At 36.3% G+C, this 14,422-nt stretch overlaps 1 protein-coding gene across 1 annotated transcript in view; it reads right to left on the reverse strand.

Annotated features, from left to right (window-relative positions):
• Positions 1–14,422, reverse strand: part of LOC106884407 (uncharacterized) — a 108,006-nt gene that overhangs the window by 65,291 nt on the left and 28,293 nt on the right. Inside the window, exons 11-15 of the mRNA XM_089361707.1 lie at positions 11,263–11,396; positions 9,058–9,127; positions 7,338–7,419; positions 3,335–3,444; positions 1,284–1,370 (exon numbers count right to left, since the gene is read on the reverse strand). Of these exons, the coding sequence (XP_089217833.1) occupies positions 1,284–1,370; positions 3,335–3,444; positions 7,338–7,419; positions 9,058–9,127; positions 11,263–11,396 (483 nt within the window). The remainder of the gene's footprint in view (positions 1–1,283; positions 1,371–3,334; positions 3,445–7,337; positions 7,420–9,057; positions 9,128–11,262; positions 11,397–14,422) is intronic.

Consider the following 14,422-nt stretch of genomic DNA (forward strand, 5'->3'; position numbering starts at 1 on the left):
TGTGGTGGAAGAGTACAGCAGGGTTTGCCACCATTCCCTGCTGGAGCCTCGTGGAGCTTTAGGTGTCTTCGCTCAATAAACACTCACAACGCCCGGTCTGGGAATCGAAACCGCGATCCTATGACCACGAGTCCGCTGCCCTAACCACTGGGCCATTGTGCCTCCACAAATATTAATGTGAGAAGTGAATAAGAAGCAAAAAGATAGATGTCAATGAATTAAATAATTGTAAACACGTCTAAATATAATTGTGCATGTGTGTAAGGTGCGCATGGGTATAATCTACTAGAAATAGCATTAGAATCTCCTTCAAATTACAGCCTAAACATTTCAATACCTCTTATGTATTTCTACTTTTGACCAATGTTTCTCCTTTCAATATTTCTTCATTAATGTTACAATTATTGGTTTAAATCTTGACTCAAGGCCAAGAAGTCCAGAGGTGGAGGTAATTTGATTACCAGCGCTTAACTGGTATTATTTTATCAACCCTAAAAGAATGAAAAACAAAGTCGACTTCGGTGCCATATGAATTCAGACGATAAAGATGGATGAAATGTCACTAAGCATTTTGCCTGGCTCACTAACGATTCTGCCAGATCACTGCCTTTAATGTTACCATTATTAATAACGAGTCAAGGTGGTGAGCTGGCTGAAGTGTCATCACACTGGATATAATGCTTAGTAGCATTTTGTCTATCTTTACGTTCTGATTTCAAATTCCACTAATGTCAGCTTTGCCTTTTGCCTTTTCAAGGTCAATAAAATAAGTACCAATCAAGTACTGGGGTTGATGTATTCAACTTTCCCTCCTCTCAAAAATTGCTGGCTCTGTGCCAAAATGTGAAACCATTATTAATAATGGGTCAGCAAGGAAGTTTTCTAAATGGCTCTCAATCATAGACTGCTATTATAATTTTCATTCATATCTAAGATGCTGTGAAGCATTTTATAATAAATAAACCTCAGTACTTCATTAGTACTTAATTTGTAGACCTTTGAAGAATGAAAGTCAGAGTTTATCATGACAAGATTTTGACCAAGAATATAAAAGGCCATAACCAAATACAGTCAATATTTTGTCTGACATTTTATCAATTCTGCCAATATGTTCAAGGTAAACATTTCAAAATAAAAAATGATATTGGCCAAAGCTGGAACATTTTTGCTCATAAGTCAGCTGGATTAAAATTGATCTGGGACTAAACAATCATAAGGGCGGGATAAAATCCATTATCTCTTAATTTAGATTAAATAATCATTAATTATTTTTATGTACAAACCTCTCTTCTTTCACAGACTTTACCAGAAAATGGTGTTTCACACTGGCACTGATTTTTTACACACTTCCCACGATCACTGCACAATTGCTACAAAAAAAATAATAAAATAAAATAAAGAAGAAAAAAGTAAACATTGGGTACAATGAATTTATATAAGTAACAAACATTTTAGAATAATACAGAAAATAATTTTGTCAAAAAAAATGATAATGATAATTTTTTAAGAATTATGAAAATAATACTGCTGCTGCTGATGGTGGTGGTGGTGGTGGTGGTAACGATGATGACACAGTGATGAGGATGACATTGATGATGATCATGATGATCACGATAACGTCAATGGTGGTTGTGATGATGGTAAGGAGTGTGATGCAACAAAATAAGATACATGTAAAATAATAATAAAGAAAGAAAAAGTTTTGATTGTGTAGCTGTTGGTGCTATATAGATCGTTGTGATCTAAAGACAATAGATCCTGGAAATAAACTGAATAAGAATAGATACAGCTGAAAATATTTAAGTATCATACATATACAAACCTATTTAAATATAGCAGAATATTTGAAGAAAGAAACAAATAGTACCTATAATGAAGAGGATGATGATTTTTAAAATAAATGTACCAATAATAATAATTTATTGATACTAGGAACAGGTCTAACACTTCTAGGAATAGAAATTTAATTGATATTAATTTTGTCTTTCTCTGAAAAAAAAATTAACTGAAGACCCCCACACCAACCTTTGCTCCCCACTAGATTTTCAAACTTGGAATACTCAGGTACTTATATAAAAGAATATCCATGCCAGTATATTAATGCTCTCTTAACTACTCCACCATGAGTCTAATAAATACAACAATATTTTCTATAAGTTTAGTTGATAAATAAGTCTATTCATTTGTTTGGCACTTTCTTTTATGGCAACTGTTTTAATAGGTTACATCAAAACTTCAAAATGTTTATAACCTACAAGAATAGAAAAGCATAAGATAGGCCACATTATCATCTACTCTAATGCTTATTATCCATCCATATTCTCTGCCTACTATTCCTGGCTGGGTCATGGGGCTAGAGTCCTCAGATACCTCCTCTACAGGGTCCTATCAGGAGCAACTATCATTAGCTTTTCCAGCTGGATTCCCCAAAACAACGAACTGAGACTATGGATATTATCCAACCATCTCATTCTTAGTCTGCCACTTGGTCTCCTGCCTGTTGTCTTGACTTGAAGAATTCATCTTGCAATTCTTTCCTGTGACGTTTAATCACATGTTCATAGTACCAGAGCTGTAACCTCTCAACTGTGAGAAGTAGCAGCTCAACCTGGAGAGATTCCTTGATCTTCAAACTATGTACTCTGTCAAGTAACATTATTCCAGAAACCCTTTAGAGAAACCCATTTTGATTTCTTGTTTACAATTGTACTCTTTTGGTCATTACTCAACATTTTCAGTCAAGAATGACCCATGGTTAAACAACCAAACAAACTATGCAAAGAAAAACAGACTACAATATCATCTTCTTCAGTTCATTGAACTATCGTCACCACCACCACCACCTACTATCCTAACATCCATCTCTTTACAGCTTTGACTGGGGGCATTTTATCATGCCACCAGTGCTAGAGAGGTTTTTTGAGACTGAACTAATGAAAGTCCCTTCTAATCTGTATCCAATTTGAATCAGACTTACTGCTCTCCCACACTGTGGAGGCTCATGGCTTAGTGGTTACAGTGTAAGATTATGATTTCACTTCCTGGACCAGGCAACATGTGTTCTTAAGCAAAACACTTCATTTCAGTTTGCTCCAGTCCACTCAGCTGGCAAAAATGGGTAATCCTGTTGCAGACTGGCATCCCGTCCAGGTGGGGAATATATACACTATGAAACCAGAAAACCAGCCCTTATGAATCGGCATGACTTGTGCAGGTTACTTTATCTTCTCCTACACAGGTTGTATTCACTATGGCTTACTGAGATTTGTGTCTATGTTGTTTGTTAAAAAGAAGCAAAACATGTCTAGCTAACAACAATGCAAATCTTACTTACTCCACTTGATGAGAGACAGTTCTTGGTGCGGACATCAATTTCACATGCTTCTCCAGTATACTGATTTTTGCATGCACATTTGCCACATATACATTTACCATGGGTAGGACCTGAAAGAATAACACTAAAACATTGGTATTTTATTAAAAAAAAAAAACATAGAGACAAACATTTGTGCACACACTCAAAATCTGGCACTCCATCTGTTATGATGACAAGAGTTTCAGTTGATGCAATTAACTGAACAACTTGCTCATGAAATTAACATGCAAGTAGTGGAGCACTCCACAAATGTATACTTGACATATTTCTCAGGGAGATTCAGCATAGCACAAAATGTGACAAGGCTGGCTCTTTGAATTACTGGTACAACTCATTTTTGCCAGCTAAGTGGACTGGAGCAATATATGTTGTCAGGATGATGCATGTAACATGAAACGCTATTCACAAGAAAAAGAATTCATTTTTAACAAGAGCACTGAGATTGTGCATACCTCCGCCAAGGCAATACCAACATCCTCTCGACAATTAGCCAGAAATGAGTTTTAAAATGAGAATATCTGAAATAAACTCGACTGCTCTCACAAACGAGAATACTAAAACTGAACTCAACCACTCTCAAAAATTAAGTAAAAAAACCCAGAAAAATAATCCAGAATCCTTATCCGGTACCAGATTGATCACAAAATCTAATCAGTTTGCACTAGTCACGAGGCCAAAAATCCTTGAAAGTTTCATCCAAATCCATCCTACGGTTCTTGAGATATCTTGCCCACGGACAAACAAACAAACAAACACAACTGAAGACAATACCTCTGCCTTTGCTAGGGTGGAGGTAATAAACAATACTCTCTATACTCTCCTTGTTTACTTACTGTAACATATGAATATTTATGTACGTAAGCATAATAAACATATGTGTGTATGTGCATACATATAGTCTGTGTGGGGCGATGCATTAGTGTGAGTGTGTGTGTGTGTGTGTGTGTGTGTGTGTGTGTGTGTGTGTGTGTGTGCATTTGCATAATTAGCACTGCCTATAATTCTTAATTTAATTTTGTTTTCCCTGTGCAGTGCTGATGTGCATCTGCAAATAGACTCTACACTATTTGCATACATACTATAAACGATGCAATTTTTTCTGAAGTGACTCGAGTACATGGTGCCAACAAGCTGCAAAATTACAGTGAATTACACTGGGTTATAAATTTTCACAAAGGTTTTGGTTGTCTTATTGTTTTGAGTGATTTTAGTGCAGAATTTTGAGCTGATTCCAAAAATGTGTTTATTTTTACTCTACTATTGAATGTTTGTGAGAGATATTGAATTATGTTAGTATACACGTATCATCATACATCACATATCATCATACATCATACATGCATCATACATCATACATCATACATCATACATATTATCATGCATCACATCATCATATGCACATATCATACATCTAGAAACTACCTGTGTAAACAAAAGTTCTAACATCACTTGATCACAGGTTGTTGCATGAAGTAACTCTTGCTGTAAAACATATTTTTCTACTCTACTAATAAATCATTCATTCCTAAACTTTATATTTTATCTCCATTATTCATATAAAAGTATTGAAAGATTTAAGTGAAAAGGCAGTGTCATCACCGCCTTCTACTACACACAGCAGACTCAACAGATATGCTTCAGTGCTATCGTGGCTACCATAGCTAGAGAAAGGAAGTACTGTGCTTTCGTCTCTCATCCAGCTATCTTTTGTCCAGCATTCCATTTGGTTTTGGTGCTACACCTGTTAGATCACTATTTGATCATGAGCACTGTACATTTGTCATTTACATTTCTTTCTTTTTCAGGTTTTTATTGTAAACATTGAATTTTCCGGACCATGGCTACAAGAGGATGCAGAAAAGATACCATGTTGAAAGAAAGCATATAACATATAACATATAAAATTGTGAGAGGTGCTAAGTACTAGATTGCTTATAGACTGTATTTTTGAATGAGTATGGGTGACCAAGGAAAATCATGGGCCCCTCATGTGATATGTGGAACTTGTAAATTAAATTTAGATGGATGGCTTTGAGGTGTATGGAAAGCAATGCTTTTTGTTGTTCCAAGAGTTTAGCAAGAGCCAAACAATCATCATGATGATTACTATTTTTGTATGGTTGATATATCAAAGTACAGAATAATTAAGGGAAGAAAAACCATTAGGGAGGCAGCATCACCATCAACACCAGCATTACCAACAGCTTCCCTAACATCCGAAGTAGCAGATCTAACAGGTCCAGTGCCACCACCAGTTGTAATGGCAATAACAGCAGCAGTAGTGACAGTAGCTCTAGCAGAAACACTCTAGCAGTAATGGCAACTCTCCCACCAATGAAGAGGACCACAATAAGAACAACAGTACCTTCAATATAACCGGAAGTGGCAATACCATTACTGATGCCACCTCCAGCGATGTCAACACTAGCAGTCCCAGCTCCAACAACAACAACAACAGCAACAACACTAGCAGGTACAGTATTGACAACATACACCCATGGAGATATATTGGATGTTCCGGGAACTCTTTCAAGCAACATCTCTCCAACCACAGGTCATCCTTCAGAGTTCCAGAAAGGAGATATGTAACATTACTGGTCAGCCACGTCTGGCAACTAATGAATGATGGAATTCCATATTTGATCTTATGAAAAATCCTCGAGAACCCAAGCCCCTACATGGATGAGGCGTTGCAAATTATGTATAGCTGAACATGTGAGAATCCTAAAAGACTCACTCAAACCAAGGAACATCCTTAACTCCAGAACGAAGATTTCCCAGACATGTTTACATTTCAGGAGGTTCCTACTAGCTTTTTGGAGCCTGCAAGATGTTGGTACAGCTGGAAGGTGATAGCCAATAGCAAAGGGAGATAATCCCCAATTGTTACCTTTGAGTAGTGAGGCATTTCCCTCTCTATATTTTAAGAGGTCATGGGCCAACAGGTTTTTGGGATCTGACAATATGCCATAAAGCCCTTTATGGATGGGAAACCTAAGGTAATCCCATAAACCGACCTTCCTCATTTTTAATATATACTACTCTACATCTTAGAGGGTGCTTCTTTCAGATTTATATTTTTTACAAACAATATATATATATATATATATATATATATATATATATATATATATATATATGCACATGAGTGGTCTAATAGAATATAAGTCAAGAAAAAGATGCACTTGTATATCTGTCAGTAGAGTGGGTTATATACATATATACAAACATGCATATACACACATATATATCTATATGCACCAATAACAATATGTGCATGCTGCTGTGAGGGGAAATCGTCAAATCACCATCCATGAGTTATCAGAGGATGTACAAATTAGTTACAAGTTAGATTTGGGTATGAAATATATGTCTGCCAAGTTTGTGCCAAAATTGCTTTTAGCTGACCAAAAGGACATTCAGGTTTCAGTAGCACAAGATCTCCTTGATTGTGGACTAAAAACAACGAAAACTTTTTGAAAACTTTGCATAGGCCTCTGACTAGGTATCGCCAAGCCTTTGGCAAAATTTGATGCAGACTCCCTGCTCAACTTTCTCTGTCATGGTCAACGTAAAGATCACATGCTACACACCTTCCTTCCAAGCACTGCTGTAAATAGTAGAAGTGAGCTAGAATGTTAAAACTTAGTGTGCATGCACAACAGAGTTTAAGGTCAATATGTGCAAAGCAGCTTTACTCTGCATGCTTTAGCTTCATTTCTATGGCAACAGTCCGATTATTTATTAATCAGACCACATATATTTTTCTGGATTTATAAAGAGTCACATGCAGTTACTCATATACATTTGTCTACACTTTACACTCAAATAGTATAAATATAAACAACCACACTAGAAATAGATTACATTGACAAAAACATTCTTGCAACTGTGAGTTTAAGAACTTTGCTCAACCAAGACTAATATTAATCAAAAGAAAAATATTCTGGTTATTACTCACCACCACAGAGGGAATTATTGTATTTTCTGCATCCCAGTTTGTCACATTCACAAAACCTTCCACTGTACCGATTAGTTTTCATCTACAACACAAATATAAGCTTACAATAATAACACAGTTACTAAAGTAATTGTTAGATTTCTATATATCATACTCAGCAATTATTTTATTTGTCTTAACACTTGATATATTTCTCAGAAGGCAAGAATTGTGTAAACTTTTACATAGTCATCCAGCTTGCCTAAAGCTGGCAGAAAATTGCCATCAAGTTGAAAAAGATTTACAAATGCTGTGAAGTTAAGATGTTAGGCTACAGACTACTTTGTTGTGATTTCAATTTTACTGTAATTGCCCGGACTTGTGCCTCAGAGGGGAACTTCCTAGGTGCAATCTCTTGGTCATTCATGACCAAAGGGGGTCTTTACCCTCTATATTTCAATTAATTATTAATTCATTAAAACAAGTCATATACACACACACACACACACACATGCTAGCATGGAAAGTGGACTTAAACGATGACGACGACACCATGTATATAAATTATCAGCGTCAGTTTGAGACAGAAGAAATATACAAGACCGCTGAAAAGACTTGAGTCACATGTCTGCTGCCTAGTGAGGCAATGACAAATTACATGACTAGTGATTGCTTAATAAGATTTGCCAAAAGCTCTTCTAGATCATGATTAAATAGAATTGCTAAAGAATGATTTTCATTTTAAAGAGATGTGGGTCACTGAGAGAGGTTTGAATGAGATATACATCTATTAGCAGTGCAGTTTTGATACAATTCTTGATAGTAATATATCTCTAATGGTTCTCAACCACTTTTACATATGGACCTCTTTGATTCCTATTTTATTCAGATGCACCTTCATAGCCATTTGATGTAGAATTAAATGCTATTAGGAATTATATAAAAACAATTGTTAAGATATTTTGTGCCTTGTAGAAATATAACCAATTTGTTGCACATAATTTTTAGCAATAAAATCTTATATGGACCCCCAAGGGTCATATAGACCTTGGTTGAACACTACTGCTCTTGATGAAGCTGTTCAAAGGAAGTGTTTGTTGAAAACTTAACACTACATAAATATCAAAATAATACCAACATAGCCATAATCCTGGCCATATGCTTAAGTCCACTTTACATTTTTGTCACATTGCAACTTGAACAAATGACAGCTAATCTATCTCAAATCACAAACCACCATGCCCTAGCTCTTTATCAGTTACAATACTGAGTGTTTCAGTTGATTTGATCAACCGAACAACTGCCCATGAAATTAATGTACAAGTGGCTGAGCATTCCACAAACACGCATACTCATAACGTAGTTCTCAGACAGATTCAACATGACTTACTGAATGTGATAAGGTTGGCCCATTATATTACAGGTACAACTCATTTTTGCCAACTGAGTGGACAGGAGCAATGTGAAATAAATTGTCTCACTCAAAAATACAATGCACCTCTGAGAATCAAACTTATGACTTTACAATCATGAATTGAATAAGTCATGTGCCTTCGTAAAACTACCATCATGAAAAAAAAAAAGGGAAGGATGCATTATATAATGTAGTCCTAGATACATTCAAAAGAAACAAGATGGTTAACAACAGCAATGAAAATTTAAACTGAATCCTCCACTTTATACGAATATAAATTTTCTAAATTATGGAGATTTTGATGTAGGTTTTATAATGTATATTTACAACATCTGGTGAACACTCGCAGGATCCACAGTGACACTTTCCTTGGCCAGAACAAACAAATTGGTCTCCACTGGAAAAAAAAAGACATGCAGTGAAAAATATGCTGGTATAGGTAGTATATGAGAGTGTGAAAATATATATATATATATTCAACTAACGATGAAAGTAAACAAACAAAGTTTGCTTTAGAAGCGTTGAGATGTATTGAAAGATACAGAAATAATTTATTCTCAAATGCATGCTAATGCTAATAAAATAGCATGAACAGTACAAGGTCTGATCCGGACTGTTGTCATAGTAACAAAGCTAAAGCACACAGAGTAAAGCTGCTTGGCAAAGATTGACCTTGAACTCTGCTGTGCATGCACCCTAATTTTTAACATTCTAGCTCACTTCCGCTGTTTACAGCAGTGCTTGGAAGGATGATGTGTAGCATGTGATCATCACATTGACCATGACAGAGAAAGTTGTCAAGGCAGTACCTGCTCAGAGGCCTACGTAAAGTTGCAGAAATTGTATGAGCTGCACACAAGTGTATGAGTGGTTCAGACATTTCCAAAATGGCCAAAAAAATGTAGATATTGACGGATATTCTGAGAGACCTGCAACCAGCAGAACTGAGAAAAACATCACATATGTGCATGAGGCTGTGAGGAGAAATCATTAAATCACCATCCGTAAGTTATCAGAGGATGTGCAGATTAGTTACAGATCAGTTCAGTCCATTATCACTGAAGATTTGGGTATGAGACATGTGTCTGCCAAGTTTGTGCCAAAACTGCTTTCTGCTGACCAAAAAGACACTCGGGTTTCAGTTGCACAAGATCTCCTTGATTGTGTCGAGAACAATGAAAACTTTTTGAAAACTTTGCATAGGCCTCTGAGCAGGTATCACCAAACTTTTGATAAAATTTGATGCAGATTCTCTGCTCAACTTTCTCTGTCATGGTCAATGTGACAATCACATGCTACACACCTTCCTTCCAAGCACTGCTGTAAACAGTGGAAGTGAACACAGCAGTGTTCAAGGTCAATCTGTGCCAAGCAGCTTCACTCTGTGTGCTTTAGCTTTGTTACTATGGCAACAATCTGGATACTAATTGATCAGACCATGTATTTATCAGTATTTAAGGATAAGATGCATGGATCCAAGTGTAGGAAGTTACTAAGCTTCAAGCAGTTCATGGCAGGTAGAAAAAACAAAAAGAAAAAGTGTGTAGTGTACGTTCAGGAACAATAACAATCTATTAGTGTTGAAAGTTATACATTTTTTCTCATATTAAACTTATGAGAAAAATTGATAAGCTGAAAATTTCTGTATGTCTCTCAGTTAGCAACCACAGTTGCTATGAATGTAAATAAAAATCCAAATTGCATAAGTGGAACAAGTAAATAATATATAATATCATATATATAATGTGTGTGTGTGTGTGTGTGTGTGTGTGTGTGTGTGTGTGTGTGTGTGTGCATAAGACAAACATGGGTATATTGAATAATACACATGATAAATTTTTGATTTATAGAAATTATCTCTGCTTCAAGAAAGGGTAGACCAACTGCTTGGTGGCAATCAGGATCAACTCGAAATAAGAAGAGAAGATAATCTCAGGAATCAAGAAGTTTCCAAAATTGCTCTGTCATTAAGGAAAAGACAGCTTGATTGTCTGAGAACAAGAGGACAGCCGAAGAAACATGTTTCTGCTTCAGGCAGTGTCATCAGCACAGCAATTGTCCTACATTATCTTTGGCAGGCAAGGTACTTAGACATATATAAATAAGAATAGAAGTTATTTGTGCTCTAGGTAATTTGCATAAATGAAATAGGAAATGAAATTAGAGAAATAACTCAGAATGGCCAATGGCATGAACTCTTGCATTGGTTTTCATTATGATGATGATAATAATGATGAGGTTGATGATGATGATGATGATGATGATGATGATGATAATAATGGTGATGATGATGACGACGACGACGACGACAATGACGACAACGTTAATAACGATGATGGTGACGATCGCAATGACGATGATGACAATGACAATGATGACGACAATGATGAGAATGATGATGACATCAATGAAGACAGCAATGATGATGACAACAACAATGATGGTGGTGATGATGATATATTTATTTTCATAGAAGCTATAAATATAAATCTAACAATGTAAATGTGATATATGCCAAAGAATATAACTTACGGTTTTATACAGTTTTTCTCATCAATGTTCTGAGATTTATGACATTCACAGTTCTTTCCTTGTGTTTGCTTTGAACATTCACATTGTCCACATACCATTTTACCATTGCCATTACAATGAAAGTCACTGTTAATCTGAAAATGTGAGGTGTAGAAACACACATTGTTAAGAAAGTTCATGTAGATGAGTATTTGTTGTTGATGTTGTCAAGCTCCAGATCAGTCATGATTAAGCAGATCTGTGATCAATGCTATTCTAGTTGTGACCAGCCAACCGTTTTCCTTGTATAGAATACCTTAAACCATATTTTTTTCTTAATCCTTTACCTGTTCAGTGTATTGCATATGATACACAGGATATTTTTCCTTTGCTGTCCAGACATCATATATGATACAGATTCCCAGTTATCTTTTCAGCCACTACATTAACTTAGAACTTAAAAGGAAAGCTTTATATTACTCAAAACATATAAAACTGGGGCTAACTTAAAGTATGAAAACAAGCATACACATTTAGGACAAACTCACAAAGAACGTTTTGGACAGGCAAAGAGAGAAAACTTAGTCAGAAGACAAAATGCTATCTTAAGTCATTGACACACTGGACACTTGCCTGGGGGCTCCAGTGGTCCCATGAGTCTAGCAACCCCATGCTGACCTGTGTAGGTTATGTATTCCTGTTTATAAATAAATACTATAGACTTCAGTGCATTGCCTTACCTGATGGCTAATAATACTGTTAAGTTGACCCTTCTAATACCTAGGATCCATTTTCTTGTGATAGGGCCTTGGGACATGTGAGGAAAAGGAGAAACTGATGATTTAGTATGAGTGTGCTTCCAAGAGAGTGACTCTACTACCAAAGTCAATCAAGGGTCATTGTTGGGGTTAAACTGGCCAATTGATTATGTCTACAACCCAAGAGCTAGTACATTTCAACCACTCGCTGTCCTCATAGCTCCTTCTTTTCAATTTCCCTTAGAAGGCTTGGTTGATCCAAGGCTACAATAGAAGGTACCACGAAGAGGGATTGAACCCAGAATTACATGATTTAGAAGCAGATTTCATAACAACATGGCCATGCCTTAGACATTTATCCAATATGCTCATCCTTTCTGTGAGAATAAGATTAATTCAAAAAAGATTTGGCTGCTATCTTTAGTAGATTAAGTGACTGAACAGAAGCTCTTTTGATGGCTTATGTGAGTATGTTTACTGTGTGTATAGCTCTTTATGTGTGAATGTTGACATTTGTCAGTAATCATGATTAATGACAAGTGAAAATACTGAGCATGCTCTATACAGGATATGAACTCCTGTTTCCTTGTCAATCATTTACTACTGCATTTTTGGTAATGGTAATTGCCAAACATAGGTTTTATAATGATTAGTGAGTTGATGTGTGTGTGTGACTATGTACGTGTGTGTGTGTGTGTGTGAATGTGTGTGTGTTTATGTGTGTGTGTGTGTGAATGTGTGTGTATGTGTGTGATTATGTACGTGGGTGTGTGTGTGTTTATGTGTGTGTGTGTGTGTGTGTGTGTGAATGTGTGTGTATGTGTGTGTGTGCATGTTTCTTCAGTATTCTAGGTACATAATTACATAACTAGTCATAATTTAGCGGACATTTGTCATTAAACATTTTGTTTTTAATGGACCAACCTACTAACAATATATGTAATGAATACATATCCTTGCACATTGATAAATAGAGTAATTCATATATTTCACACATGGTGTATTCAAATATTTCATGCTTGGTTAATTCATATATTTCATACATATGTAATTATTGTAGTTCTATATTTAAGGGATGAGGAATTATGTACATTATTTACATTATTTACATTTGACGGATATTTGTCCTCATCTTGTTTGTTGTTAACACAATGTTTCAGCTGATATACCCTCCGGCCTTCATCAGGTGTCTTGGGGAAATTTCAAACCTAGGTTCTCATTCCTAAGGTATTTTTCAATGTTATTATTATTATTATTATTATTATTATTATTATTATTATCATTATTCCACAGCCTGGAATCGAACTCGGAATCTTGGGGTTAGTAGCCCATGTTCTTAATCACTACACCATATGCCTGTGGGCATATTGTTGTGTTAACAACAAACAAGATGAGGACAAATATCCGTCAAATGTAAATAATGTAAATAATGTGTTGTTATTGTATTTCATATTTAAGTATTCTTATATTTTGCATTGAAGTAATTCATCATCATTATTTAACATCTGTTTTCCATGCTGGCATGTGTTGGACAGTTTGACAGGAGATAGGAAGGCTGGGAGCTGTACCAGGCTCCAACTGTCTGTTTTGTCATGAGTTCTACAGTTGGATGCCCTTCCTAATGCTAATCATTTAACAGAGTGCAATGTGTACTTTTTATGTGGCACCAGCACAAGTGCTTGTCACGCGGAATCAGCACCAGTGCTTTTTTACATGGCACCTGCACTGACAGAGTCACCAAATACTTTGCAAGAAAAAAAAAGAAAAGGTGAAGACCCCTCAACTGAGTGTCGGAAGAAATATTGTGCCAATTGAGAGATTAAAGGTAGAGAGGGAAAGATATACGTGACTTACTATAGATATATGGATTACCCAGGGGTGTGAGTTAAAGAGCAAGGTAAGATAAGGGGAGTGATAGTGAGAGAGATATGGTGAAGATGTCAGGATATGCTCTCAAGGGATTTTGGGAGTGGTGAGAATAGGTGCTGTGACACACAGGTTTGGATTGGTTGAACAGGTGGGACAGTAGCAAATGATGGAGAGAAACCTAAGAGAGGCTCAGGGGCAGGGCTGCAGTAGATACGTGAGGGCATTGTGGGTGATAGTATATAAGCATGGTATTACTGATGGAGAACAGCGCAGGCAAGGGTGGAGAAGGAAGAAGGCACAGAAAGGAGGTGATTGGTGAAGACAATAGGCAGGGGAAGATAATGGGAAATGGAAATGGTTTGGGGCAGGGAAAAGTGGTTAATGAGAAATCTGGGGGAAGTGCTATGTGCCTATTATGCTCTTGGGTGATAGAGAAGTTATGTGTGTTAGGGTATGAAATGTGTGTGTGTGGGGAGGTTGACAGGACAGAGCTCCTCATGGACAAGCACTTCCAAGGTGGTTTTAACATTACTGAGACGATTCATGTATTTCCT

Source organism: Octopus bimaculoides, chromosome 1 (genome assembly GCF_046866305.1).
Source record: "Octopus bimaculoides isolate indiv1 chromosome 1, ASM4686630v1, whole genome shotgun sequence".
NCBI classification, from domain to species: Eukaryota; Metazoa; Mollusca; class Cephalopoda; order Octopoda; family Octopodidae; genus Octopus; species Octopus bimaculoides.